The 27,735-nt window shown below is 37.1% G+C and overlaps 1 protein-coding gene across 1 annotated transcript; it reads left to right on the forward strand.

Moving 5' to 3' along the window:
- The first annotated feature begins 407 nt into the window (after positions 1 to 407).
- SRP72 (signal recognition particle 72) lies at positions 408 to 27,089 on the forward strand. The gene is made up of 19 exons (XM_052642320.1): positions 408 to 529; positions 2,355 to 2,475; positions 4,455 to 4,578; positions 5,869 to 6,012; positions 6,092 to 6,203; positions 7,697 to 7,728; positions 8,245 to 8,369; positions 8,460 to 8,517; positions 13,493 to 13,624; positions 14,476 to 14,604; positions 15,501 to 15,573; positions 17,105 to 17,169; positions 18,425 to 18,520; positions 19,403 to 19,506; positions 19,645 to 19,722; positions 20,514 to 20,651; positions 22,864 to 22,901; positions 24,250 to 24,409; positions 25,116 to 27,089. Exons 1-19 carry the CDS (start codon positions 421 to 423, stop codon positions 25,291 to 25,293), a joined length of 2,016 nt encoding a protein of 671 aa, XP_052498280.1. The 5' UTR covers positions 408 to 420; the 3' UTR covers positions 25,294 to 27,089.
- Positions 27,090 to 27,735: the final 646 nt, after the last annotated feature.

Below are 27,735 nucleotides of genomic sequence, written 5' to 3' on the forward strand. Positions count from 1 at the left end.
ACTCTTTCAAGTGGCTCCCTACAGTTTGTAGTTGGTATTTTATCATGCCATAGACCTTTCTTTCATTTCATCTTCCACAGACTTCGTCTTGCTTCGCCTTTAGCGACCTGGACACTTCTCCGCCCCCAGCGGTCGCCCCGGAAACGCACGCTACTTTTAGCTGAATCTGTTCGGTGAATCCTTTTCCACCTCCTCCTGGGGTCCGACGCCTCATTCCCCCAGACCCGCTTCATATAAGGTGTACCAACTCTATCTCCGCAAATTTCTAGCTACTAGAACTAAGACCGCTGTCTTCAACGCTGACTCCGGGATGGGGACGCTTCGGACGCCGAAACGCTTAGCAACCACCGGCTTCCGTCTTCTCTTGCCCACCTCCGAGATCCTCTTCCGGGGCAGAGGTCGGCTCCCCTCTCCTCCAAGATGGCGAGCGGCGGCAGTGGGGGGGTTTCGGTGCCTGCGCTTTGGAGTGAAGTGAACCGTTATGGCCAGAACGGTGACTTCACGCGCGCTCTCAAAACCGTCAACAAGAGTAAGTGTCCGCATAGCGCCGGGCGGGTGGGAGGATGCAGCCCCTTTGCGACGCGCGCGACCGTCTCGGAGCAGATGCGGGGAGAGGAGACCCCAGCCGCCCGCTAGGGCCGGAACGTCCAGCCGGCGGGGGTCGCCGTCCATTTGTTCAACCCGGCCAGCTCTGGGTCCTGGGTGGCTTAGAGCCACGTGTACTTCCCTCTTTAGCTCCCCCCAGCGAGAAGCGAGGGAGGGATTTAAAGAGACCGCAGCTCCCAGCGTCTTCTGTAAACTGTTTTTATTTTACTCCGTTGATTTCACGCCTTATTTCGCAAATACTCCACGTTGCCGCCTTTTGGCTTTTCTTGTAGTGGAGTGATCAAGACAGTATTGCTAAGGGAGCTTTTCCTTTTGGGCCGCAGTGCGGGGGAGGAACCTGCCTGGGACACGTAATTTGGAAGCTAGTGCTGACGAAGTGGAAGCTGTACAGACTCATGGTAGAGGAAAGGGCTGTATCTGGATGTTAGGCCTGTCATTCCCACAGATAGAATCCCTCCAGCGTCCTAGACAAGAAAATGTGTGTGTGAAAGCACTAACATTTGAAATAATGTTACAAAAAAGAAAGGTGTATTGTTTTTTGTCCAGTAACTGCTCGTTTTTCGAGTAAACTGTCTTCGATGTGACGTTCAATTCATTATATTCTTTTATCATTTACTACCTAACTGTAATATAGCCATGCTTTTTAATGCTCTCTGTCGTGCTAAATTATTTACTGAAGATATTGCCTGTATTTGTTTGGTTTGGAAATGTAATTACCTGGACAGGGTTTGACTGTTCAAAGCAGTAATAACACACAAGATGTTTCTGTAACATACAAGTATGGATTTTCAATAACCTATTGCTGAGTTAATGTGAAAATAAGTGATTATGCCCACAATGCACTTTTTGTGATTTCACACATTGAGGAAAATAGCTACTAATGAGCATTGTTTGATTCTTGTTTTGAATTAACTTTGGCCTTTGGCTAGGCCTGCAACCAATATTAATCAGCACTGTAGTATTTTGCAGGCATTCTTTAATCAGCAAGGACTGTCAGTTTGTTCTCCAGTATATATTTTCTTAATTGATAGAAAATACTCTGATTCTTAGACTGGGAGTTGAATTCCTATAGTTGCCCAAAAGCACGAGGAGTGATCCTAGTCATTTTGACACTGAACAGCTGTTTAGCATTGACACTTGGCCAACTGAATTCTTCCTTGTATTTCTGGTTTAGTTATATTAGCCGAAAAGGGAAATTTTGAATGATGCTTGGAAATATTGCCAGCAAAATAAATTGTATATTTTACAGTACACAAACTCTTTATACAGAGTATTCTCATGTAATTTTCTTAATAACCTTGTAAAATAGGTAGTGCTTTCATATTCATTTTGCAACCAGAAAGTTGACATTTGGCAGTCAAATGACTTGCCCAATACCTCAAGGCAGTTAGTGACAAACTTATAATCAAACCTGTCATTTGCTGCTAAGTTCTATGTGAACTTTTTTCTTTCCCTGTGAAGTAATGAAATGTGTAGGATATACCATGCGTCCCAAGATGAAAAAGCAATAGAAAATAGCTTCATTCTTTATTTCACTGTACTTTTTTTTACAAGCATCTTGAGAAGCTATCTCACTGGAAAGGCTAACTAGCTCTTCTTATTGTCACTTCTTAACTTAAAGATCAGCCATTTAAAAAATATTTTGACCATTCATTTCTGCTGCAGTAAAATTGGTGTTGTAGCTTCCTTAGGTGGAAATGTGCAAAGCGAATGGATCTAAAAATTGCTTCCCTAAAATTGCTCTCTAGTACTGCAGATCAACAAAGACGATGTTACTGCCCTGCACTGTAAAGTGGTATGCCTTATCCAGAATGGAAGTTTCAAGGAAGCCTTGAATGTCATCAACACTCACACCAAAGTGTTTGCCAAGTAAGTGATTTAATTAGTTGCTTGTGCACATTTACCACAGCTATAACCATTTCCGTGTTTTCCCCCCATTATTCAGTGATTTTTTTACCTTTTTCCTTCCTTTCCTCTTTTTTCCTCTTGCTTCCCAGTGGTGTTTCTGAAACTGGAAAGAGCAGTAGTAACCTCTGTTCTGTCATGCCTTAAGGAGCCTTTTCTTTACACCTGTCTTCCCTTTGAAGGGAAGGGAAGAAGAAGGGATACTCTGGAGGAGCATGGGCCATAAATAAGAGTCACAAGAATTCTTGAAGGATGTAGGGAGAGCAATTCAGCAGAAGTTTAATTTGCAAAAAGGGGTGGGGGACAGAGGAGGGCAGAACATGTAGGGTCGGGATGTGTAAGTCAAGGTCTCTAGGATGGTTTGGCAGTCTTAGCCTGACCTCTGTGCCTGTCTCCTTTGAGAACTGTTTAGGTGAGTATGATATTAGGCCAAGATCTTTCAGAGTTCTTTAGCAGTCTTTAGAATATATAGTCATTTTTAATTTATTACTGTTTATTATTATTTTGGGGTTGCGCTGGATCTTTGTTGCTGTGCAAGCTTTCTCTAGTTGCAGCCAACAGTGACTACTCTGTTGCAGTGTGTGGGCTTTTCCTTGTGGTGGCTTCTCTTTTTGCAGAGCACAGGTTGTAGGCACACAGACTTCAGTAGTTGCAGCTTGCAGGCTCCAGGATGTGTGGGCTTCAGTAGTTGCAGCGCATGTGGGATCTCAGTTACAGGACTCGGGATCTATAAAACCTGTGTCCTCCTGCATTGGCAGGTGGATTCTTATGCACTGTACCTACCACCAGGGAAGTCCAGCAGTTTTTTATTGTTATTTCATTTTTCATTTCATGAAATGTGAACCTAAATTCTGAATTGTTACTGTAATTTCATTTTCGTTAGTTATGCCTAAGCCCCAAATGAAATGTGTATTGAAATGCAGGTTGTATCATATTTATTCTTTAATGTCTATAAGGTACACAACAGTGTATTGTATACTTCCTTCTGTATAAGGATATAAGAATTTCTATGTGTATTTTTTTGTATTTGCAAAGACAAACACTTGATGCAGAAGCAATAAATAAAAATAGTCACTTGTAGGAGGAGAGGAGAGCATAGTAGATTTGAATAACAGTGGAAGTAAAACCTTTCAGTGCATACCTTTTTGTTTTTTTTACTGGGGCCAACTGCATGTATTATAGATTAAAAAAAAATTTTAGACTTTATTAAAAATAAAAGGGTTATCAAAGGAAGCCCCAATAAAAGGTATCCTGTTTTCCTCTAATAAACATGTTTATACTAAAATTCACTGTTTTGATTTTGGGTGATTTTGTGGGGGGGGGAAGTTTTCAAATAGTATTTTGTTAAGTCTAGGATATTGCCATCTGCTTGATATTGGTTTTTTCCTCATATATTATGGTTGAAACTTCAAAATGAGTTTCATGTGTGACATTCATGTAGATGAATTCTTAAGTCTATGTGCATAAGTAGTGTTCTGTGTAGTTGTGTGTTTACCAGTTGTTTAGTTACAAGTGCTGTGCTCTTTTAAGATTTCTAGTTACTTTTTCTTTGCTAATTATTCTTTAACAAGTTAAAACTGCATTTTATGGCTTATTATTTGATTAATAGATTTAAGAAACTTGTAGAACAACACATTTAAAACAATGTTGAGATTGTCTGTATATCTAAAACAGTTTTTAGCTAATTCAGAGTTTTTTTCTATATTTGTTTCAAAAGGCCAGTAATTCTAGTAAGAATATCCATGAAAACAAGAGAGCCTCGGGGAATGAATGTAGTATTTTCTATCACTTTTAAGCTGTCTGATTTTAGACAAGTCACTAGCATTTGTCATCTTATTAATGATTAAATAACTTAATATGTATCAAGTGTGCTTAGAGCAGTATCTGGCTTATAGTGGGTGCTCTGCTAGCTAATAATCACATATTGGTTTTTGCTTTTTCAGTAACTCTCTTTCCTTTGAGAAGGCATACTGTGAGTATAGGCTGAACAGAATTGAGAATGCCTTGAAGACAATAGAAAGTGCCAACCAGCAGACAGACAAACTAAAGGAGCTTTATGGACAAGTGGTAATTACTGCTTTAAAATCCCTGTTTGACAGTCATCCTAAGTGAACGAGATTCTGCCTAGAGCAGGGAGTGGGGATGAGGAACCCCAGCCCATCCTGATGCTCCATTAAACTTGCCACCAAACCAGTTCAACATATTCCCTCTTCTTGATCTTCGTATGAGCAACTGCATGTATAGTGTTCTATGAACAAATGACTTCCTCGGGGTAGTTGGGAAATTAAGAACTATCCTATGACATTTGAACTTTGTCGTTGGAAAGATGAAGGCCAGTAAGTTTATATACTATAGTTTTGAGGTAGTCTTTATAGTGTTTAACAGGTATTTTATTCTAAGTGTAAAATGAAGAAAATCATGATGAATAAGAATTTGGATGAATTCAGATGGTTCATGAAATCTCTGGAAATACCTTATTTTCAAAGAGTTTTGAGACATACAAATAAGCCTATAAGGTTATTTATGATAACAAAACTGAAATGTTTTACTAGAACTAGCAAAACCCTCTTAAAATTTTTTAAAATGTCAGTTTAGGGCAAATAATGTTGTATTGAATTATATATTGTCCCTAAAAGGTGGTGTTAGTTTAACAAAGAAAAATTTGGGCACATTTATGGATTATAGGTCCATAAAACACATTTCATGTAAGCTGGGTTAGTTTAGGGTGAATGCCTGCATTTTGGTATTGATAAAGGGTACCCGTCTTTGCATACATGGTAGGCTAATTGACCCAGAGTGGCAGTTCTCACTGCCCTCTGAGAACAACTTGAATGGAATAAGCAAGAATTATGTTGTGTACACTTGATACTACCCAATACAATAGTTGGTTTCTGGGAAGGGGTAATGAAGATGAAGTATAATGAGCCCCTAGAAATAGTAAGCCCTTGTGTTAATATCTAATTTTGTTCCTGTTTACTAGGGCTTAGTAATCTTCTGGGAAATTTTTTTTTTATTGTTGAGTCAGACTTAGATAGCAAGGTTGATTTCTACAGAATGATTTTCTTTTACAACCCACTTAGACACTTTCCTGTCAAGATGGGAGTTGATACAATGGCTTTTCTCACTGAATCATGCCTACAAATATGCAGTATAGTAGAGATTCATTGCAAGTAACTTTTGGGAAGTATTAGTAGCATGCAGAACTAATTGAAAAATTGTAAAGGAAAACAGTTAATTTCCCACATTATGTTGAATTAGGTTTCTTATATAACAGTTCCAAAAAGGGTTTATATGGGGTTAGGGATATAACACAATACTTGTCTTCTCTGATTTTTGATCTGCTATTTATCTCTTAAGTTATACCGGTTAGAACGCTATGATGAATGCCTGGCTGTATATAGAGATCTTGTCCGAAACTCCCAAGATGATTATGATGAGGAGAGAAAAACAAATCTTTCAGCAGTTGTTGCAGCTCAAAGCAACTGGGAAAAAGTGGTTCCAGTGAGTATCTCTGTATGTGCATACAGCCATGAAACGTTGTTCCTGTCTGGTGTTTGACTGGTGTTTTGCTCTGTGGCAGGAGAACTTGGGTCTCCAAGAAGGCACGCATGAGCTATGCTACAATACTGCGTGTGCTCTTATAGGACAAGGCCAGCTGAGCCAGGCGATGAGAATTCTGCAAAAAGCTGAAGGTTGGACACTTGTTAAAATTATATGTAAACGTAACATGCATATAACTTTGCAGAGTATTTCCAAAACCTACATTTGGTTTCTGGGACGTTTTTAAGTGGAAATTATTGATGCAGTGGAAATTTCTCAGAATCCACCTAGCCTTCACTTGGTATTCTGACTGTGTCTGTCTCTTGGTTTCTTATCCTTAAACCAGTCTACTTGTCCATATTCAACCACGCCAAAACCTAAGTTTGATTAGTAGGTTTTTGAACAAGTTGCTGTGAATTTTAAATGCAAGGTAACAGAGTTAATAAACATTTGGTAAATGTTATAATTATTATTGGTATTAAGTATACAAGTACAGTGTGTGCCTGTATGTGTGCCTGAGTATACACTATATTTGTGCATTGATAACACTGTTCAAGCACATTTTCACTCCACTTAGTATGTTTCCATATACAGTACCTATATACTTGAAAGCTGTTACTGAAAGAAAATAATTTATTAGAGAACTTAATGACTGGTCCCAACTCCTGAAATATTTCAACTTGCTTCTGCATACATATTCCTTGGAAGCTATGAAAGTGATGTTGTTGAACTGCAGTGAATGATAGGAAGGAAAAAAAGATGAAATAGGCTCTGGTTTATTAATACTGATGGTTAAAACAAGGGCCAAGGTTAGAGCACCATGAGGCGAAAACTGTGTAAGAATTATGATTTCTGGATCATACCTAGCATTGAAGTGGTATGGAGGACACCCTCATACATAGTTTGAGGTTTGAATATAAAAGTAGTAGATGCTTTGCAGTGGGCAGTTTGAGGCAGTGTAGCAGATTTTGAAATTTGCATACCCTTTGATCTAAGAATTTCATTTCTAGAAATTTAAGGAAAAACTGGATACATTCATATATATATATGTATGAATGTTCATAAGAACAAAAATTAACAAACATGTGTTTCTGTCCTATTAGAGGACTAGGTAGTTTCATTATAACCATAGAATAGATTACCATGTGGTCATTAACAGTATTCATGTTAAAAATAATAATGTAGATGTATCTGTGTTATAAAGATGTCCATAGTATATTAATGGGGGAAGGGAGGTTTTAAAATAGTAGAATATCCCACTTTTGTTTAAAAATGCAACTGTGCATTTACATTAAAAATAATAACTGAAATGCTAAAGAGTAGTTACTTCTGGGCGGCAGGAGTATTGTCTTTATACTTTTCTATAACTGATTTTTTACAGTCAACATTTGTTGCATTTATAGATTTTTAATTCCCTTAAAAAAATTTTAACAGGGATTACAAGTAAAAGAAAATGCCAAAGAGCAAGAATAATCAAGGATTGATATTTATATAATGTGTTTGATGCTAATGATAAATCTCAAATTTGCTTGTTATCAAAATTATCTTAAATCTTCTGCTTAAGAATTTTGTTTTTGCTCATTGGAACATGAAAGAAATGAGAGTTACCCAGCAATGTTAATTTTAAAAACATTTTTTCCTATAGATCTCTGCCGCCGTTCATTTTCAGAAGACTCTGTAAGTATTCCACTGTGGTTAAGCCCAGATATTATACTGTAGCTAATATAAATTTGTAGTAGACTTCTTTGTAGTATTTATTGACTTTTTGAAATGATGCTGATTCATTAAATAGGAATCACAGAAACCCTCTGGAATCTTATTTGATGGAATAAGATCAACAAAAACCCTTATTTGATAGAATGTCTTAGGGTGAGAAATTATAATACAAAAATTTTATATGCCTTATGCATTTCATTTTAAAGTCATATAAATATAAATTAATTCTTAGGTTTTAAAGAAGAAATGATCAGTGAATAATATTCCTGAACTTGTTACCATGTTCTTCCAGAATCTATCTTTTTGCCATTCTCATTTAAGCTTCCCTGTTTTGATGGCAATTCCTAAATTTAACAAAACTGACTCTATAGGAAAATTCCTGAAAATTATATATTTTCTTTCTGTTTATATAGTCTTTTGTATATGTGGATCAATTTGGAGACTATATGGGGAAAAAAATTTTTTTTTTTTGCTTAGGATGGGACTGAAGAAGACCCCCAGGCAGAACTGGCCATCATTCATGGGCAGATGGCCTATATTCTGCAGCTTCAGGGTCGTACAGAGGAGGCTTTGCAACTTTACAACCAGATAATAAAATTAAAGTAAGTGAGTTATAAAAATGTGTCTTTTATAGGGGATAAGGTTTCTTTTTAACGGTCTCTTCCTTTTTGACTGTTACTTTTTGTTCACAGACCAACAGATGTGGCATTGCTAGCTGTGATTGCAAATAACATCATTACAATTAACAAGGTATGGACTATCCATGGTTTTCCTACACTTATATCTTAACACTAGAAGCATATTACCCCAGCCTTGTTCTAGGATAGGCTTTTCCATGACAAAGTCCAGTTGCAGCAAAATCACAGTGAGTGAGTGAAAGTTGCTCAGTCATGTCCTACTCTTTGTGACCCCATGGACTGTACAGTCCATGGAATTCTCCAGGCCAGAATACTGGAGTGGGTAGCCTTTCCCTTGTCCACGGGATCTTCCCAATGCAGGGATCGAACCCAGGTCTCCTGCATTGCAGGTGGATTTTTTACCAGCTGAGCCACAAGGGAAGCCCAGGAATACTGGAGTGGGTAGCCTATCCCTTCTCCAGTGGATCTTCCCGACCCAGGAATTGAACTGGGATCTCCTGCATTGCAGGTGGATTCTTTACCAACTGAGCTATCTGGGAAGCCCAAAAATCACAGTGGAGAGTGTTATTTAACTCTCATAATGATTCTGCAAGGTATGTTCAAATAATAGAACTATTTTGTAGCTATATACACTGGACTTTAAAATCTTACCCTTTTCCCATTATTTATTAGAATTATCATATTCTATATGATTATATTATTAATATAGCTATAATAATATTTCCCATTATTAACATTATATGTTGAATATTTGTTAGAGAAGTAAATTGCTTAGACTTTGATTTCTTCATCTAGTAAGTCTGAATGCAAGTTTTCTGTTTATAGTTTTTGTCTTTTCAGTGGTTTTTGTTTTGAGGGAGAAGAGCCATGGGCAGGTTTTCTCTCGTTCTCCATCGCCCTCCTCAATCCAAGCCCTGAGTAAAATATTACAAGCATGTATATAAACAATCCTAATGAGTCCTGTGTGAGTCAGATTAAACACCTTTTGGAACATTGTTTTAATGAGAAGATATTTCAAGTTCAGATTTGAAATTCAAGTCAATAGAGAATTAGAAAAGTAACAGTTGGTTTCTTTTCGTAGGCTGTGTGATTTTCCAAGCGCCAGCTTATTTCATCCTCACAGTTATCTTTTTAGGTGACAGTACTTGTCTCCAATTTATAGAAGTATAATCTGAGGCTAAAAGGAGTTAAATGATTTGTATAAGATCACAGCCAATAAGAGGTAGAACTTGGAGTCAGATTCTAGTCTCTGGCTCCAAAGTGCTCTCCTTCTAGCCATGTATGGTATCTCTCACCTCATTTGGCAAAGATTCAGAGGGTTCACATATATAGGATAGTGGCATTGAAAGGTAATAATTACAGGGTGTTGCAGGCCATTGTCATGGTGTAGGTTTCCAGAAATTGATGCTGGCATTTGATTCTTAGCAGCAAGATCTACCTGCTTACGTTCATGAACAATTTGAAATGCTGCTGCTGCTAAGTCGCTTTGCGACCCCATAGACGGCAGCTCAACAGGCTCCTCTCTCCCTGGGATTCTCCAGGCAAGAATACTGGAGCAGGTTGCCATTTCCTTCTCCAATGCATGAAAGTGAAAAGTGAAAGGGAAGTCGGTCAGTCGTGCCCGACTCTTAGCAACCCCATGGACTGCAGCCTACCAGGCTCCTCCGTCCATGGAATGCTAGTGAGGACAAATTGTTTTTAACTGATATATAAATAGTGAGGAGGAGTGTGTGTGAAGTACTAAATATCTCAATCCATTAGATTAGTGCAAAAGTAATTACGGTTTCAGACCCTGAATTTTAAATCCTTGTAACTAGGCTCAAACACATCTTTATTAATAGGAACCATTACAGTCAACACATTTTTGCCATCGAGAAATAAGTTTGTTTATTCCTATAGCATAAAAATTCATGCTTTGGGATTTGATGAATTCTTGGAAAGCTTTCTGCATCCTGCTTGCTGGTTGTGGAAGCGTTTTCCTGCAAAAAGTAGTCAAGATTGTTGAAGAAGTGGTAGTCAGCTGGCAAGAGGCCAGATGAATATGATGGATGAGGCAAAACTTTGTAGCCCAGTTCATTCAACTTTTGAAGCATTGGTTATACAATGTGTGGTCAGGCATTAACACGGAGAAGAATTGAGCCCTTCCTGTTGACCAGTGCTGCCTGCAGGCGTTGCAGATTTCTATGCATCTCATCAATTTGCTGAGCATACTTCTCAGATGTAATGGTTTCACCTGGATTCAGAGAGCTGTAGTGGATCAGACCAGAAACAAACCACCAAACAGTGACTATGACCCTTTTTTGGGTGTAAGTTTGACTTTGGGAAGTGCTTGGTGCTTCTTGGTCCAACCACTGAGCTGGTCATTGCTGGCTGGTGTATAAAATCCACTTTTCGTTATATGTCACAATCCAGTCGAGAAATAGTTCGTTGTTGTGTAGAATAAGAAAATAACACTTAAAAGCAACGCTTTTTTTGATTTTCAGTCAGCTCATGAGGCCCCCACTTATTGAGCTTTTCCACCTTTCCAATTTGCTTCAAATGTCAAATAACCATAGAATGGTGGGCACTGAGTTCTTGGGCAACTTCTCGTGCAGTTGTAAGTGAATCAGCTTCAATGATCCTCCCAGTTGGTCGTTGTCAACTTCCAATGGCTGGCCACTGTGCTCCTCATCTTCAAGGCTCTCGTCTCCTTTGCAAAACTTCTTGAACCACCACTGCACTGGATGTTTATTAGCGGTTCCTGGGCCAAATGTGTTGTTGCTGTAGTGAGTTGTCTTTGTTGCTTTATGACTCAATTTGAACTTGAATAAGAAAATTGCTCAAATTTGCTTTTTGTCTACCATCATTTCCATAGTCTAAAGTACATATGAAATAAACAGCAAGTAATAATTCATTAGCGAAAACTATAAAGCAAGAAATGTGCATTAAAATGATATATAACATAACTGCATTTATTTAAGAATGTATTCAGTATCAAATAGCAAAGTTTAATAATATGAAACCAAAATTACTTTTGCACCAACCTAATAAATAGATACTGAATTTTTCTTCACTCAACATTTCTGAATTTTTCTTTAGTGTATTGCTGAATCCATTCAGTTCAGTTCAGTTGCTCAGTCGTGTCTGACTCTTTGTGACCCCATGAATCGCAGCACGCCAGGCCTCCCTGTCCATCACCAACTCCTGGAGTCTATCCAAACCCATGTCCATGGAGTTGGTGATGCCATCCAGCCATCTCATCCTCTGTCGTCCCCTTCTCCTGCCCCCAATCCGTCCCAGCATCAGGGTCTTTTCAAATGAGTCAACTCTTTGCATCAGGTGGCCAAAGTATTGGAGTTTCAGCTTCAACATCAGTCCTTCCGATGAACACCCAGGACTGATCTCCTTTAGGATGGACTGCTTGGATCTCCTTGCAGTCCAAGGACTCTCAAGAGTCTTCTCCAACACCACAGTTCAAAAGCATCAATTCTTCGGCACTGAGCTTTCTTTATGGTCCAACTCTCACATCCATACATGACCACTGGAAAAACCATAGCTTTGACTAGATGGACCTTTGTTGACAGAGTAATGTCTGCTTTTTAATATGCTGAATCCATTAGGTAATGCAAAATAAATACGAAACATGGTCTTAATCATTGTGTAATATTAAAAATCTCATTCTAGTGTTCAAAAAAATTGTGCACATTTAAATATCTAGTCAGATACTTTGTAACTGCGGTTTTTGGTGAGGAAAAAAAGATTCTGAGTTGGCTAATTTCAGCAGAGCCTTGCAGGAGGGATATGATTTGAAGGTTAAGCATTTCCCATGCCTAAGCGTATGCAAATGACTTCTGAGGGGACAGCGAGAGCAAAAGATACATACACGCTAGCTAGTTTCAAAAAGGTTTCAATTTATTGATGATCAAGGTGTGGGAGTCCTCAGAAAATGTAAAATTTTATTAAGTGCCATGATGGCAAAGTTTAAGAGAAATCTGGCAGTGGCATGCATGGTGAATTTAAGTATTAAAATAGTGAGATAAGAGTACCAACTAGAAATAGTTTATTAAAGATTTATATGTTTCTTACTGTATGTTTAAAATAATTTCACATTGGATTGAAGCTTCACCCTCAGAAAGTAAAATTTATTTTAGATTTCTTCTTTGCCTCCTTTTAGTCTTTAATAGAAAACCTGGTTTTAAAAGCACAGTGGTAACACATATTTGCAAATATTTAACAAAGCTAGAATGCTATGCTCGTAGACACTCAGAGATCTGATTGTCCTTCTCAGGGTGCAGCATGACTTAGTCCCTTCCGTTCTTCAGTTCAGTCGCTCAGTCATGTCCAACTCTTTGCGACCCCGTAAATCGCAGCACGCCAGGCCTCCCTGTCCATCACCATCTCCCGGAGTTTACTCAGACTCATGTCCATCAAGTCAGTGATGCCATCCAGCCATCTCATCCTCTGTCGTCCCTTTCTCCTCCTGCCCCCAATCCCTCCCAGCATCAGAGTCTTTTCCAATGAGTCAGCTCTTCGCATGAGGTGCCCAAAGTACTGGAGTTTCAGCTTCAGCATCATTCCTTCCAAAGAACACCCAGGGCTGATCTCCTCTAGAATGGACTGGTTGGATCTCCTGGCAGTCCAAGGAACTCTCAAGAGTCTTCTCCAACACCACAGTTCAAAAGCATCAGTTCTTCAGCGCTCAGCCTTCTTCACAGTCCAACTCTCGCATCCATCCATTCCATTTGTTTATGTATGACAGTAAGTCAAAGAGGAGTAAATTACGTTACTCATCGGTCATCTAAATTCTTGAGATAGTTTGTAGAAATTACAAATTTAGGTATCTTTGTAGTCCTGATTTTCACTGTAAGATTTGTGCAGTCCCTCTGTACTTTTAATCAAAATGCTAAAAACAGGCCATTATTAGTGGAAAGATAAAATCAAGAACTCAAGCCAAATTTATATGCATCATAGTAGCATAGGCACCTCAACCAAGTATATTATCTTCCAAGCTTTCTTGTTGTGTTAACATAAAATAATACCTTGGAGTGTTGAAATTCGAGTTGAAGTCTAAGATTGTTGTTAATAATGAGTGATCTTTTCTTTGTCAGGATCAAAATGTCTTTGACTCCAAGAAGAAGGTGAAGTTAACTAATGCAGAAGGAGTGGAGTTTAAGCTTTCTAAGAAACAACTGCAAGCTATAGAATTTAACAAAGCTTTACTTGCTATGTACACAAATCAGGTAGGTAACAGAGCTCTGGTCCCCCTGACTAAACCTTTTGGAGTATGGTACATGATCCATAATGGTTGTGTCAGTCCAGTCTGTATTTTCATTTTTTGTCTTTAATTCATGCATACTTCAGAATGTCATGTATCAAATTTTAACTGTTAAATAAGTAATTTGCCCATTTCTTTGTACAGGTGTGTAGTTGGTGGCTTCTAAGAAGAAGACACTGTTCACAGCTGTAAATGAGATAATTTTCTCATTACCTTATTTCTAATTTCTCTAAATTAAGGAAAAAATCAAAGGTGCTGGTCATGAGTATAGATTTAAGAGCCATCTTTCATTATAGTTTGTGCATAATCACCTCGAGCTATAAATGAGGTCGATTCTAACTCTCGTGTGTGTAAATTCTAATTAAGTTATGATTTTGTACTCTTCTAGAGCAGGAGTTTTCAGTGGGCTGAGAAACGTTTTCATTATTTAGAGCTGAGTCATATTGTTCTTAAATACTTTAGCAAGAAATACCTGCACATTTTGTTGCTTTGAAGCAAACGGTGACACTTGATATGTGTGTGTGTTTAAACAATATTCTGGAATTAAAGCATCCCAATGAATATTTAGGACTTATTCTTCCTAAATGCTTTCAGAACCTATAGTTTATATTCAGTAAATGGAAATTTTTTTTTTATAAGAAAAAATTGAGGCTACTATAAACCACCTCTCTCGACCTAAGTGGTTCTTCACCTACGATTTTGTTTCAACTGATTTCCTTCCACCTCCCCTATGCTTTTCCCTTTGGTCATTCACTTAATGTTTGATTTAATTAACCAGCTTATGGGTGGGGTGGGGTGTGAAATATTGTTTTTTAGGCAGAACAGTGTCGCAAAATATCTGCCAGTTTGCAGTCGCAAAGTCCTGAGCGTCTCCTTCCGGTGTTGATCCAAGCTGCCCAGCTCTGCCGTGAAAAGCAGCACACAAAAGCAATAGAGCTGCTTCAGGTAAAAGAATTTTGAGCTTTTCATGAGCTGTCAGACGGCTGCAGCCTTGTTTCATTTTCATTATGTTATAATAATGTAAGCCTTATAAATTTCATGGGAAAATGAGTAAGTATTGATAATATACCACTAGATACATGCCAGAGTGTCACTTCAATTAATTCTTGGGCTGCAGCTTTCTTTATGTAAGTTATTTGGAGATCAGTTAAACAGTAGTTAATGATTTGTTAATGGAGAAGGAAATGGTAACCCACTCCAGTATTCTTGCCTGGAGAATCCCATGGACAAAGGAGCCTGGTGGGCTACAGTCCATGGGGTCGCAAAGAGTCGGACACAACTGAGCGACTGACACATACACACACACACAATGGTTTGTTTTAGATGTAAAATACCAATAATGTATTCTCTAATTAAAGTCCTGATCCAAAACATCAATTACAGAAATACTGACTTGATTTTTAATTAACCAGAGTGAAATGATAAATCACATTGAATTCCCTGAGAGTAGACCACATTGGAAAATTGGATAGTGTAAAATTAGGACCATCTTCAGGGGAAATGTTCCTGAACAGGGATAAGGAGTTAAGAGTCATAATTTTTTTTTTTTTAGTATCTTAAAAAATCTGCATAGTAATCTTAATTATTATTTTTCTGCTGGTGACTTCTTAGAAACTTGATGTTATTGCACTTACTTAATAATTTTGAAGTCAAGAGCATAATTTTGAAGCCAAGTGGGTATCAAATAAAATTTTTTCAAATTTAAACATTTGTTCTGAAACAAGAGATTTAATATTTTAAAGCTAGATTTAAAATTTAATAAGGCTGAAATAAGCAGTTAGAATATGTACACTTAGTTGTGTAAATTAAATGTGATTTCCCCCCCTCCCCCAACTATTTAGGACTATTCAGATCAGCATCCAGAAAACGCTGCTGAAATTAAGCTGACCATGGCACAGCTGAAAATTTCCCAAGGTAGTCATGATTATTTCATCATGATCAAAATAATCATGTTAACGGAAATATATGGTTGGAATGATTCTGAAGTATTTGTAGACTATGTGATTTTTTAAATTTTTGCATCATAGTGAAGCATAATCCTGTTGCATATATGAAGCTAGATTCTATGAGCTCCAACAGATGTAGTAGTGAGTTTAGTAGGCCTTTTCTTGGGTTAATTCCTAAATTGTTAGAATGTTTCTCAAACTATGCCTTGAAAGTCTGTAGAAGCAAAGAATTCATCTGTTCTATACTTAAATTTCCTGGATGTGGATGTCTGGTATAGAAATGCTTATGTCTATCATGTGGTAGTGTTTGCATGAAATAAGTGTGACTTTGCATCCTAGTTTTCAAAATTTCTTATTTAGTCCTTTATTCTTCTTTTATACTTCATAACCCATATCTTTGGTAGAAAAGAGGCCAAGAAGTTTAATGAGAACTTAACGTTTTTGAATCTTAAAAGAAAACTAGTAGTTTTTTTGTTTATGGTTTTGAACCAGTGTGGAGTGAGTGTCTAGAGCTGTGTTGTCTCTATTTGGTAGCCACTATCCATGTTTAAGTTTAAATTAAAATTAGACAATGTTTAAAATTCAGTTCCTCAGTTGTGTTGACTACATTGCATAAGTTTTGTACCCACATGTGGCTGGTTGGACTGCACAGATGGAGGATGTTTCCATCATCACAGAAAATTCTGGCAGACTGCTGTCAGACAGCTCTGGTGTCGGCCATAAACCAGGAGGTGTATTCTCAAGGGGGGGGATGATTGGTTTGGTGGGAGCAGAGGATTGAAAAAATCTTTTGGATATTATGATGGCTAGAATGAAAATTTTATGGGTAGAAGGGAGGGGAGTTGGCAATTAGGGAAAAAAATGTCTAAAAAGTCTTCTTATTGAGACCAGCTTCCCTTTTCTCAAATTTCTTATGTTAATCTTTTGTTTCTTTTTCCTTTTCCCACCTCTCATTTTTCTTTTTCTTGCTTTCCCCTTTAATCTTCTTTTCTCACCCAATTTTCAGTTTATTTTTGTAAAGATAATTTATCGTACTAATTACTGAGAGTGAATGTGTCATGGTTTTTGTTTTGTGGAAAGTGTAACTTACTGAGGTTTGCAATGAATAGAAAACTAGCGTTTCAACATTGTAGGACTACTGTCCAGCGCGCTCATACCTACAGTAACAGTTTCAAGGCCTTTAAGGAAGGATTCCTACCTTTAAGTTACCCTCTGCAAAGAGAGAAATGGAATTCAACAGGCTGAGAGTTGGGAGACTTTTCAGATAGCAGTTCTGTCATTAACTTTGTGGGCACAAGCAAAGTATGTTGTTTCTTTAGGATTTAATTTCCTTTGTTGGCAAACTGAGTAAATATTGATAGAACACATTATTTCCGAGGCCCCAAAGCTTGAGTATTTAGAGATGTTCTCAAATAAGACTCTTAAATTTTCTGTTTTCTTTTTTTCTCCATGAGACGCTTTCTTCAGTGTGATGCTGATTTTGTTTTTGTTCTCTTAAGGTAATATTTCCAAAGCATGTTTGATATTGAGAAGCATAGAGGAGTTAAAGCATAAACCAGGCATGGTGAGTTTATAACTAAAATAGTTTAAGACTGAAAAAGTAATGGCATTAATATAAGTTCACGGTGTATCTGATATTTCTTTGTTTTCACTTTAGTTTCTGCCTTTTTTATATATATTCATAATATAGAAGTATTTAAAATAATAGCTTTCTGGTGTAAATTTAATTTCATTTTATGCTCTGCTTTGCATTGACTTATTATTAAATCAAATGTGTCAGGAACTATTTAGGCCTTGTATTACCACTGAAAGCCAGCCTTAAATTATCTAAGACCATATATAGGAATTTCTTAGCCTATTATTTTATCATGTCTTCACTTTTGATTTCTTTTGAGTTAAAACAATTTGGTAATAGTGACCAACAAATTTAGGTTTTAGTTCTCTGATTATTCAAGCATCACAGGTTTAGATCACTAGTATAGCTGTGAACACATCTGTCTCAAAGTAAAGATTAATTCTGTAGTGGTGGTATGTGCATTTATTGTACAGGGACTGTTTCATTCTACATCACAGCTTGTTTACAGATAGCGCTCAGTAAATGTATAATAGTATTATAGTAGTGTTTTCTCTTGAAGAATCTTACTTTAAGACTGGACTGTGATTACTTTATGTTAGAATCAAATATAATATGTGGCTGAAAATAATCTTTAATATCTGCAGGATATTTTGTTTCTGTTATCTTTTTTTCTAATTAGTCTAGCCAGAGGTTTATTGATTTTATTGGTTTTTCCCAATGATACAGCTTTTTGTTTCTGCTTCCTTTTTGTCCTCATCTCCTATTGCTGCTTCCCCTTCACTCCACTCCAGCTTCACAAGCCTCCTTGCTGTCCTCCCAGCACACTAGGCAAGCTTTCACTGGTTTTATACGGCTTATCATGGGAGTTTAACCATGCTAGTGCGTTTATTTCCATGATCATGTCTTGAATGTCTTGGCAATGTCTTATACTATATAAACTAATTTTCTAAGTGCTTATTATCAACTTCTGTATTTACCTTGTTGTGGACTGGTAACAAACCATTTGTCAACTAGTCTTAGAGGAGGTATTTTTTTTAATAGGTAACCACCTTTGTATTTGGAAAGCCCCATTGTTCTTGATGTTTCTAGTTACGTGCTAGCAATTTTTACAATGGATTAGGTACTAGCAGAGAGCCTACCAACCTTTATTTGCCCTTTCTTTAATGTTAACTCGTTTTCAAAAAGTTTATTCTGAGAGAGACAGAGGAATTCTGTTCACTCACTTATACCTTTGACTGGGTAGGTGTCTGCATTAGTGACTATGTACAGCCATGAGGAAGATATTGACAGTGCCATTGAAGTCTTTACACAAGCCATCCAGTGGTATCAGAACCATCAGGTAAATAAATGGAGTAAAATGTTACGAGGGTACATTTTTGCATAAGAATAAAAAGCTGTAGTAATGATTTCATACTTAAGGCAAATTGAAACATTTCAACTCACTGTTTAAAAAGTGGAATGCTATTAGACTATCATTCAGTTTTTAAGTATCCCAGGTCCAAATAAAGTTATTAGAAGTAAGAAATGGCTGCAAAATAAATTTTTTTTTTTAAAGCACAGTTATATTTTCTGAAGCTCCTTCCTGAGTGTATGTATGTGTGTTTGTGTCTGTAATCTCAAGAAATAAGAATAGTAATTGTACATGACTACATATAAGAGAGTTCATCTTTAGTGGCTGTCTAGAGTAGAGCCGCTAAAGTAGAGCGCATGGGTGGTAGTAATGGATAGAACAGCGGTACATGAATGATTGTGTGTCTCTAATAGGAACATCTTTGTTTTTTCCAGTATGGGTCTCTGCATAGCAATATCTAATACACACAGGTGTACATACACACAGGTGACATGAATACTGTTAGCAGTGAAGATCAGTGTTCTAGGAAGTATTATGTTAAATTAATGTTTGAGCACTATAGTGAAAAACTTTTTAAGATTTGATTATGCAGTAATACTTCTAGTTGTAGACAGTTTAGATGGAGATGGATTGTATCCCAAATTCTTAAATTGGTCTTCACTTGTACTCATTTATCTGTCCCACTGTGTGTGTGTGTGTGTGTGTGTGTGTGTGTGTGTGTGTGTGTGTATGTTATTTTGTGCATTCAATAAAACTTAAGATGAGAAATCTAATGGATAGGTCCATTTTAAAGCTCTAGTGAATAAAAACTTCATTGCCTTGCTAGATATGTAGTTTAAACTTTTTCTTCTTTCTTTATTGAACCTATAGCCCAAATCTCCTGCTCATTTGTCCTTGATAAGGGAAGCTGCAAACTTCAAACTCAAATATGGGCGGAAGAAGGAGGCAATTAGTGACCTAGAACAGCTATGGAAGTAAGCTTTGAAGGGTGGAAGTGTAGAAATCCAAGTTTTATTGCTCTTATTTGACATGTGGGAGTTACTTTGCTTGTTTATATTACTTTCTCCAGTTTTATAGACTGTTTAGTGACTTTTTCTTATTTCTTCTTTTAGACAAAATCCGAAAGATATTCATACCCTGGCGCAGCTTATTTCTGCTTACTCACTTGTAGACCCTGAGAAGGCAAAAGCGTATCCTTTTGGTTGTTCCAGACCTCTCTCAAGTAGTGCACTAGATCTCGTCCCTTACCTGTTTTGACCAGGGTCTTTTTGTTACAAATTTCAACAAACAAAACCCCTCCTCTAACTAGTAAAAGCAAAAATGAGAATTTATTGATCACTGTGACCTAAAAATACAGTAATATTCAAATGGAATACAGTTTGATTCATAAGCAAAAATGCAGTCAGCAAGATGCAGCTTATATATCTCCAGGTTCAAGTAGAGTAGGAAAAAAATAAGAAAAAGCATATTTTATTGGGTGGTTGCATATGATTCTGAGGTAGCATTCTGATTAATGCTCTTAGGTCACTTGCCCACCTCAGTTACTGATGTAAGAGAGGGTTTAGTGCCCTGATTGGCTGAGTTTGGACCCTGTGTGTTACTTCAGTATGGGTGATCCCAAAACCAACGTGGGGATGGTGGATGCTAACCAGCCACAAGTCTAAACTTTGCAGTGAGCAGATCTGTTTTATAAGCATGATAACTGTTTTGGAATAGAGTTTTTATTAAGCCACCACTTTGAAGTACATTACCAAGTTAAGGAATAAATGATTATGACTCCTTTCTCAAGTTCTCCTTTCACAATATAGTATCTATAATTGACCTTATGATCTGCTGACTTGTTATTCTATAGAAGACTTAATATTTTTTTGATGAAGGGAACCCAAAAAAAGACTGTTTTCCTACTGGCATAGATACATTGGCAAAATAAAAATGTATATATATATATTGTCTTCCTGAACAAACTCTTGTTCTGTCGTAGTCTTAGTAAACACTTGCCCTCATCGGATAGTATGTCTCTAAAAGTAGATGTTGAGGCTCTTGAAAATTCTCCTGGTGCTACATACGTTCGGAAGAAGGGTGGAAAAGTTACTGGAGACAATCAACCAAAGGAGCAAGGGTAATGTGTTTTATTATAATATTCACTAATGCCAACTTTAAGTTATATAAGGGATAAATAAATGCATTCTTATAAAAATTCCATGTGAATAAAGTTAAAGTCCCTTTAGTTTCTTTTCTCCTTTGCTGTGCCCAGCTTTTTGTCCTTGTTACCCATCCCCCTTCCCCACCCAGCATTTACCTCTAGTACTAATTTAGTATGTATACATCCAGATCTTTTTCTTTGTGTTTACACGTGAAAGTGATCTTGGAATACTTTTCTTAGATTGGATTCTTTTCTGTTTTTTTTATAGAAACTGGATTATATTGTATTTAACTGTTTTTGAACTTTCTTTAATAAGTCTTAGAGATTTTTCCATATTATCAATGTAGACATATTTTATTCTTTTTGTGCATAGTACTGGGGCTTCCCTGGTGGCTCAGATGGTAAAGAATTTGCTTGCAGTGCAGGAGAACCAGGTTCAGTCCTTGGGTTGAGATGATCCCCTGAAGAAGGGGATGGCTACACACTCCAGTATTCTTGCCTGGAGAATTCCATGGACAGAGCCTGGCGGGTCACAAAGAGTCAGACATGACTGAGCGACTGACGCATGCATAGTGTTCCATAGGCTAGATGTGCCCGACTTAACATTTATTTACCTGTGGGTTATTGACGTACATTTAGTATATTATTTAGAATTCGAAGCCAAAGTTCAGATGAGGTTTATTTTGCTGATTTGGAGGAAACATTAGCCAGCTTCAGTAACTTATAAGAAGTCAAATTCTGATTTTTCACTTGTTCCCATACATTGTCATCTCAAAAATAGCAGAGGCCTACTAAACAAAATGTTCCCTTAAGATTCTGTTTTTGACTCAGGATAAATAGAGAATGAAAGAGATACACCACTTTCCCGATTTTGTGACTTTCATAAATTTTCAGTCTTTTCTCTTTTGAATGACTTAAAATATAATTTTTCATAACTTAAAAAAACATGTATCAGCAACAGCATATGAGTGACCTCATTATGAGCCCTGTACTTGTTCCTTTTTAACTTAAAAGTTAAGTAAGGAATTGGCGTCTCAGTGATAATATTGTTTCAGATTTCGTTGAATCATTGTCCCAATTTCAAGCCTTATCAAGAACTCCAAAATAATAAATTCAAACCATATCTTGGGGAATTTGCATATAATGCCTTTTAAAATATTTTCAGGGTTTTTTTTGTTGGTTTTTTCTTTTTCAAAACAGGGCTGGGTAATTAGTAAGAACATACAGTTCTTTTCTAATCCTTTAATCTTCTTTGTATTTTCCCTTAGACAGTTACTAAGATGTTCATTGACTCAGTTTCAGCACAGTATTTTCATTAGGCATTATTAATGCTTTTTTTTTTTAACTTTATGTTGACTTTTTGATAAAAAGGATTAATTTCTTTTGAAGTTATATTGTGTTGCTGACAGAAAATAAATCATTGTCCTTGCCCTCAAAAGAACTTCAGTCTAGAAGAAAGAAATAAGCAGCAATTGAAAATAAAGGTTGCCTGTGCTATCATTGTGCAGGCTAGAGCAGTACACCAGAGGAAATAGTCAGTCCTTCCTGGGAACAATGGGAGTTTAAGAAAGGCTTCCTGGAGGAGGACTTTGTTGACTCTAGAGGAAGATGAGGATGAGATAGGCAAAATGTGAGCAATAGCAGAGAAGTAAGACATGCAGAGACTCTTTGGGAAATCGCAGATGCGGTTGTGGAGTGTAATTTGTAGAGAGACAAATCCCTGTCTGCCCTTTTCCCACCCAAGGCCACAGCTGATGTTAACTTACCTTGCATATCCTCCCAGAAATATTCTTTGCCTGTATGATACTTGTGCATATTCTCCTGGCAAAGATTTTAGATTACATATTTACTAGTTTTGCCAAATATAAAGTGATTTACCACAGAACTGTAGATATTTGTGCTTGTACAAATTTCTTTTTGCATAGATTTAATATGTGCTAGTGTAAATTGTATTTCTTCTGTGAAAACAGTTGTCACCCATTTTCTAAAGCACCTTCCAAAAACTACAGTATTTGACGCTTGATTAAATTTAACCTGAATAAATATCCAAACTGTTTCATTAGCTTTGGTGTGGTGACACCACATCTTAAACTTCTTCATGATAAAGTACCTAGCTCAGTCTCTTGCACATGCTTAATGCTCTGTAATTATTTTATCACAGTGATAATGATTTTTCTTCTCTTTGTAGACAGGGAGATTTGAAAAAAAAGAAGAAAAAAAAGAAGGGTAAGGCTTTTTTTTTTAATCTTTAGATTTCTTTCTATAAAATAAAAGCTTAAGGTTAGCCTTACATAGAAATCTTCAGAGATAAACTTGTCCTCTCATATCTTTGAAATTGAGTTTTGATTTGACTGTGGCTAACATTTATTTTAAATTTCTAACTTTTAAAGAGTCCAGTTCTAAAGTTTGCCTGAATTTAAATTGTTGCTCTAGTAACATTGCTCTTTTGCTGTGACTGTGAACAGGTTCTTAACATACCTTCCTGAGTTTTTCATCTGTAAGATGAAATATGATACTGCATATAAAAAGCTCTTAGAACAGTGCCTGACACACAGTAAGCTCTTACACAGTAGAATGCCTTTGGCTACAAGTACCGTAGAACTCCATCGAACTGGTGTAAGACAATTGACTGTTTATGAAACCGACAGTGTAGAGGAAGGTTAGCATTGAGGTTGGTTTATCCAGTAGTCGCTACCTTTCTGTTCTCCTCTACTGTACATAAAACTGAATCCCGTTAGAGTAATCAGATGTTTATTGGAAATAGGGCCACATTCTTGTTATCCAGAAGGACAAAGGGACCCTCCCTGAATTTGGCAAGTCTTTCGCGTTAACCTGACTGGGGCAACATAGGTCCGTGTCCAGCCCTGGTACTGCCAATTAAATTGCTTTGTACAAGGACTGTACCAGTACCAGTATACACCTTCTGCCAGTTTTGCTTGTTTCCCACAGTCTCATCAACACTGGATATTCTTCTTCTTAGAATATTTTATCCTTTAAAATTCTTTCTCTTTTTTTTGGCTGTACTGCACAGCTTATGGGGTCTCACTCAGTTCCCTGAACGTGACCCGGGCCGTGGCTGTGAAAGCCAAGAGTCCTAACCACACCAGAGAACTCCTGTGTCCTTTTTATTTTTAATCAGTGAGGTCAAGCATCTTTTCACATGGTTAATGACTTATTTCTCCAGGCTTACTCTAATTACAGCTATGCCCATTTTCTATATATGATTTACCTACTGATTATCAAAAACTAATTCTATAATAAGACTATTAATTCAGTTACATAGTATTCAAATGTTTTCTTGTTTTGTTTCTTTTGAAAAGTATCTTTTACTAAATGAGAATTAAAATTTTTTATACGGATACACCTATGAAATATTATTAGGGCTTCTGAATTTTGTGTTATGGTTAGATATAAGGCCTCTTCTGCTACTAGATTATATAAATAAAACTTTTCTCAGATAAATCTATTTCAGTTTTAATGTTTAGTCCCAAATTTGGATACAATGTTTAAACAAACTGTCTTGAAAACATTATGCACAAATCTCTCATTTCTTTATCAATTAATTGTTACACAGGAAAACTGCCTAAGAATTACGACCCAAAAGTGACCCCAGATCCAGAAAGATGGTTACCAATGCGTGAACGTTCCTACTACCGAGGAAGAAAGAAGGGTAAAAAGAAGGATCAGATTGGAAAAGGGACCCAGGGAGCAACTGCAGGAGCTTCCTCTGAACTGTAAGTCACTGTTCCCCAGTTGAGCATAGGTTACTTCTTTCTGAGATCGACTCAAGGTCATTAGTAATAAATTTTCAAAATATATTTTCAGTATGAGAGTTATAGTCCAATAGCCTTTAATAAATGTTTTGTAATATGGTTATGTAAAGGAAAGAAAATGGGTTGTTTCTGGTTTGGTTGTATTGTAAATACTAGAATTGTAGGATTGTATTGCAAATATTGGGATTATATTACCTTCAAAAAGAAACTAAATACACTGAGTAATTCAACTTACTAAATATCTAGATAAATAATTTGACTAGAAAGCAGAATTTAAAATGTTACTAAATGAGGTTATTTCTACATAGGATTATAGATCATTAAAAGGTTTTTTTTTTCCTAATCTTTCTAAAATTTGACATGGACCATCTATTACATTTTAAAATTAAAAAGCAGTAAAAATTGTATTCAAGGAAAAATGGACAGGGAGTTGAGGAACACACCTTTAAAGAAAACGTGTGTGGGGACTTGCCCCATGGTCCAGCGGTTAAGGCTCCACACTTCCACTGCAGGGAGCGTGGGCTCGATCCCTGAGCAGGGAAGCGAGATCTCACATGCCGGGTGGCACAGCCAAAAGAAAACGAAAATGCGTATGGGAGACTGTGAGGGGTGGTTTCCTTTGTTGAGTGTATGAATGACCAACACTTTCCTGATCTGATGATTTCAGGGATGCCAGTAAAACTGTGAGCAGCCCACCCACCTCGCCAAGACCTGGCAGTGCAGCCACAGCGTCTACATCTACAAGTAATATCATACCCCCACGACACCAGAAACCCGCTGGGGCTCCAGCAACAAAAAAGAAACAGCAACAGAAAAAGAAGAAAGGTGGGAAAGGGGGCTGGTGATTAGAACAGTCTTGTTGCCATTTTTAAACTAGCCTCAGTGACACAAGGAACATAAATAAAGGTAACAGCAAGAAGCACAGAGCTGCTCCCTCTCCCCTCCCTACATTTTCATGAAATTATTTTGTTGTGCATCAAACAGAAAAGCATCTTCCTTCAAACTCTGCCTAGTCAGACTTGGCCTACTTGTACCACCTTGCTTCGCACAAATGATGAGGACGCAGAACAGTTGGGCATTTACCCACCTTGATATCCATTGCATCCTTTCTCTTTGTGTGCTGATCTGGTGGTGTTTTCAGTTTCAGAAACAAGGCATGTTATCCAACGTTTCCTAGGATATAAACAGAAACTACTTCTGTTTCAACTGGAGTCCAAAGATACTTGTTCCTTCAAGTCCCATTTTATGTCTTAGGAAGCCTTAGGAGACTGAAAGTGGAGTCTTCTGAGCATTCCAAATATCCGCTTAGAAATAGCATGTAATAAAAGGGACCTTATTAATATACTGGTGTTTTCACTTCACTACATGAGTGGCCACAAGAAAACTAAATTAAATGTCTTGATTATTCATGAAATTCTGTCATGTGATAGTGGAATATGGGCTACTAAATATATGTGGTAATGAAAAGTATGTGTATGTATATACATATATACACACAGAGATATAAAGTAGGACTTCTTTGTGCCCCCATGTCATTTTCAAATTATGATAACATTATGCTAATTTAGCACTGTCAAAGATATCAAGAGAAATACATCAATGTTGCAAGAAGTTGACACTTAGACGCAACGTTCTGAGGTCAGACTGACTTGGACCCTCTTGGTCAGAAAGATTCAAATGGCCCTTACCGAGCATGAACATTGACTTCCAGCAGAGAGAGGTAGTCAGTGCCAGAGTTGAGGAGTCGGCAGTATTAAAGCTTGAAAGAACTGTTTGGCTCAATTAATAGATCTCAAATGACTCCTCTTTCTAGTTGCGGGGCATGACCATTCATTACCTTTCTCAAAGTAATGAAAGTCAGTCCGTGATACCAGTATCACTTTGTTCTTGCCTTGCTTACAGGTCACTTTCTTCTTAAACAGGTGTGAGGCAGACACACTGGCATGCCTGCCCAAGTTAGTGTTCATTTTATGCTGCCCCAAGATAGCATTCAGTTTAGACTTACAAGTATTTCTTGTGATCATATTGCTCTGTCCTTGTTAATGAAGTGCTGCTATGTTTAAACATACCTGCTAAAACTTCACAGGTTTTTTTGAAAGTTTTTCCTCCTTTACCAGAGTAAGAAATGTGGTGCTGCCTTTCTCTTTAACATAATCTGTGGTGGCATCTAAACAAGAGACCCTCTTCTATGAATGATTTATTATGGCATTATACTTTTTGAACTCTCAGAATAGTCTTTTGGTAAGAGTGACAGATATTTATTCCTTCTGAATATAAATCCCACTACAAAAATAATTGTTATTAAATTTATGGTTTTAGGATTCTGTTAAATTTCTATAGTGAAGGATAATCAATTCTTAGGTTACAGAATTTTGGTGAAATTTATCCATCAATGAAAATTTTGACCCAAGGCACAACAAGAGAAATTTCCAGTTCTCTATTTAGTCATTGTAATTGCTAGTTGCTCTTATCATCAATCAGTACTAAGCAATTGAAACCTCAGTTCAAATAAATTGTCATTGTCAATGAAGTGTAAACACCTATGTTAACTTCCTAGTAATTTCTTCTTTTGGACAGGTCTTTAACTCATGACATATATACTTTGTGTATATATGCATGTGTGTGTGTGTGTACATTTATAACAAACCAATATGGATACATCCATTCACTGTGGCACATTTTAAAATAAAAGAATCTAGCAGTGAGTATGGATTAGATTAAGATGTTTGGGGGTATTGGCATTTTGAAGAGGCATCCTGCTAGTACATCTAAGAATTTTTTAAACTGAGCATCTAAAATTACCTCTTGCCCCTTCCTGCAAAGCCAGAAAGTTAAACTAAGGTATTGAGAGAACAAATTTTTCACTGAAAATTCATCATGTGGATACCTGTACATAACCAAATTGAAGAGTGAACATTTTTTAAGTTTTGGCTTTTGAGGAAAAAAAAGCTGACACCTTTATTGCCTTTGAAGAAGGGGATCACTCAGGAGCTCTGTTGTGCAGGCTTCGCACTGTGCAAATGGCACTGGCTTAGCAGATGGCACTTCCAAGACTACTTCGGAAACTGCTAACCTTAAAAACAAGCTCTCTGAAACCTGTTCATTCGTTTCTTTTAAACCTGTTCGAAACTTGGATCTGATGAAGGAAAGTCGGCTTACCACATTAAGATAGTTTTATTAGATTGTGGACCATACTAAAGAGTGCTGCTGCTGCTGCTAAGTCGCGTCAGTCATGTCAGACTCTGTGCGACCCCATAGATGGCAGCCCAACAGGCTCTTTTGTCCCT

This window comes from Budorcas taxicolor, chromosome 6, assembly GCF_023091745.1.
Source record: "Budorcas taxicolor isolate Tak-1 chromosome 6, Takin1.1, whole genome shotgun sequence".
NCBI lineage: Eukaryota > Metazoa > Chordata > Mammalia > Artiodactyla > Bovidae > Budorcas > Budorcas taxicolor.

Excerpts from the sequence above, each read along its gene's own strand:
- SRP72 (XM_052642320.1), top strand. The coding sequence starts at position 421 with ATGGCGAGCGGCGGCAGTGGGGGGGTTTCGGTGCCTGCGCTTTGGAGT. Across the intron at positions 17,170-18,424 it reads TAAAGCATAAACCAGGCATG|GTGTCTGCATTAGTGACTAT; the intron begins GTGAGTTTATAA and ends TTGACTGGGTAG. Across the intron at positions 22,902-24,249 it reads AAAGAAGAAAAAAAAGAAGG|GAAAACTGCCTAAGAATTAC; the intron begins GTAAGGCTTTTT and ends ATTGTTACACAG.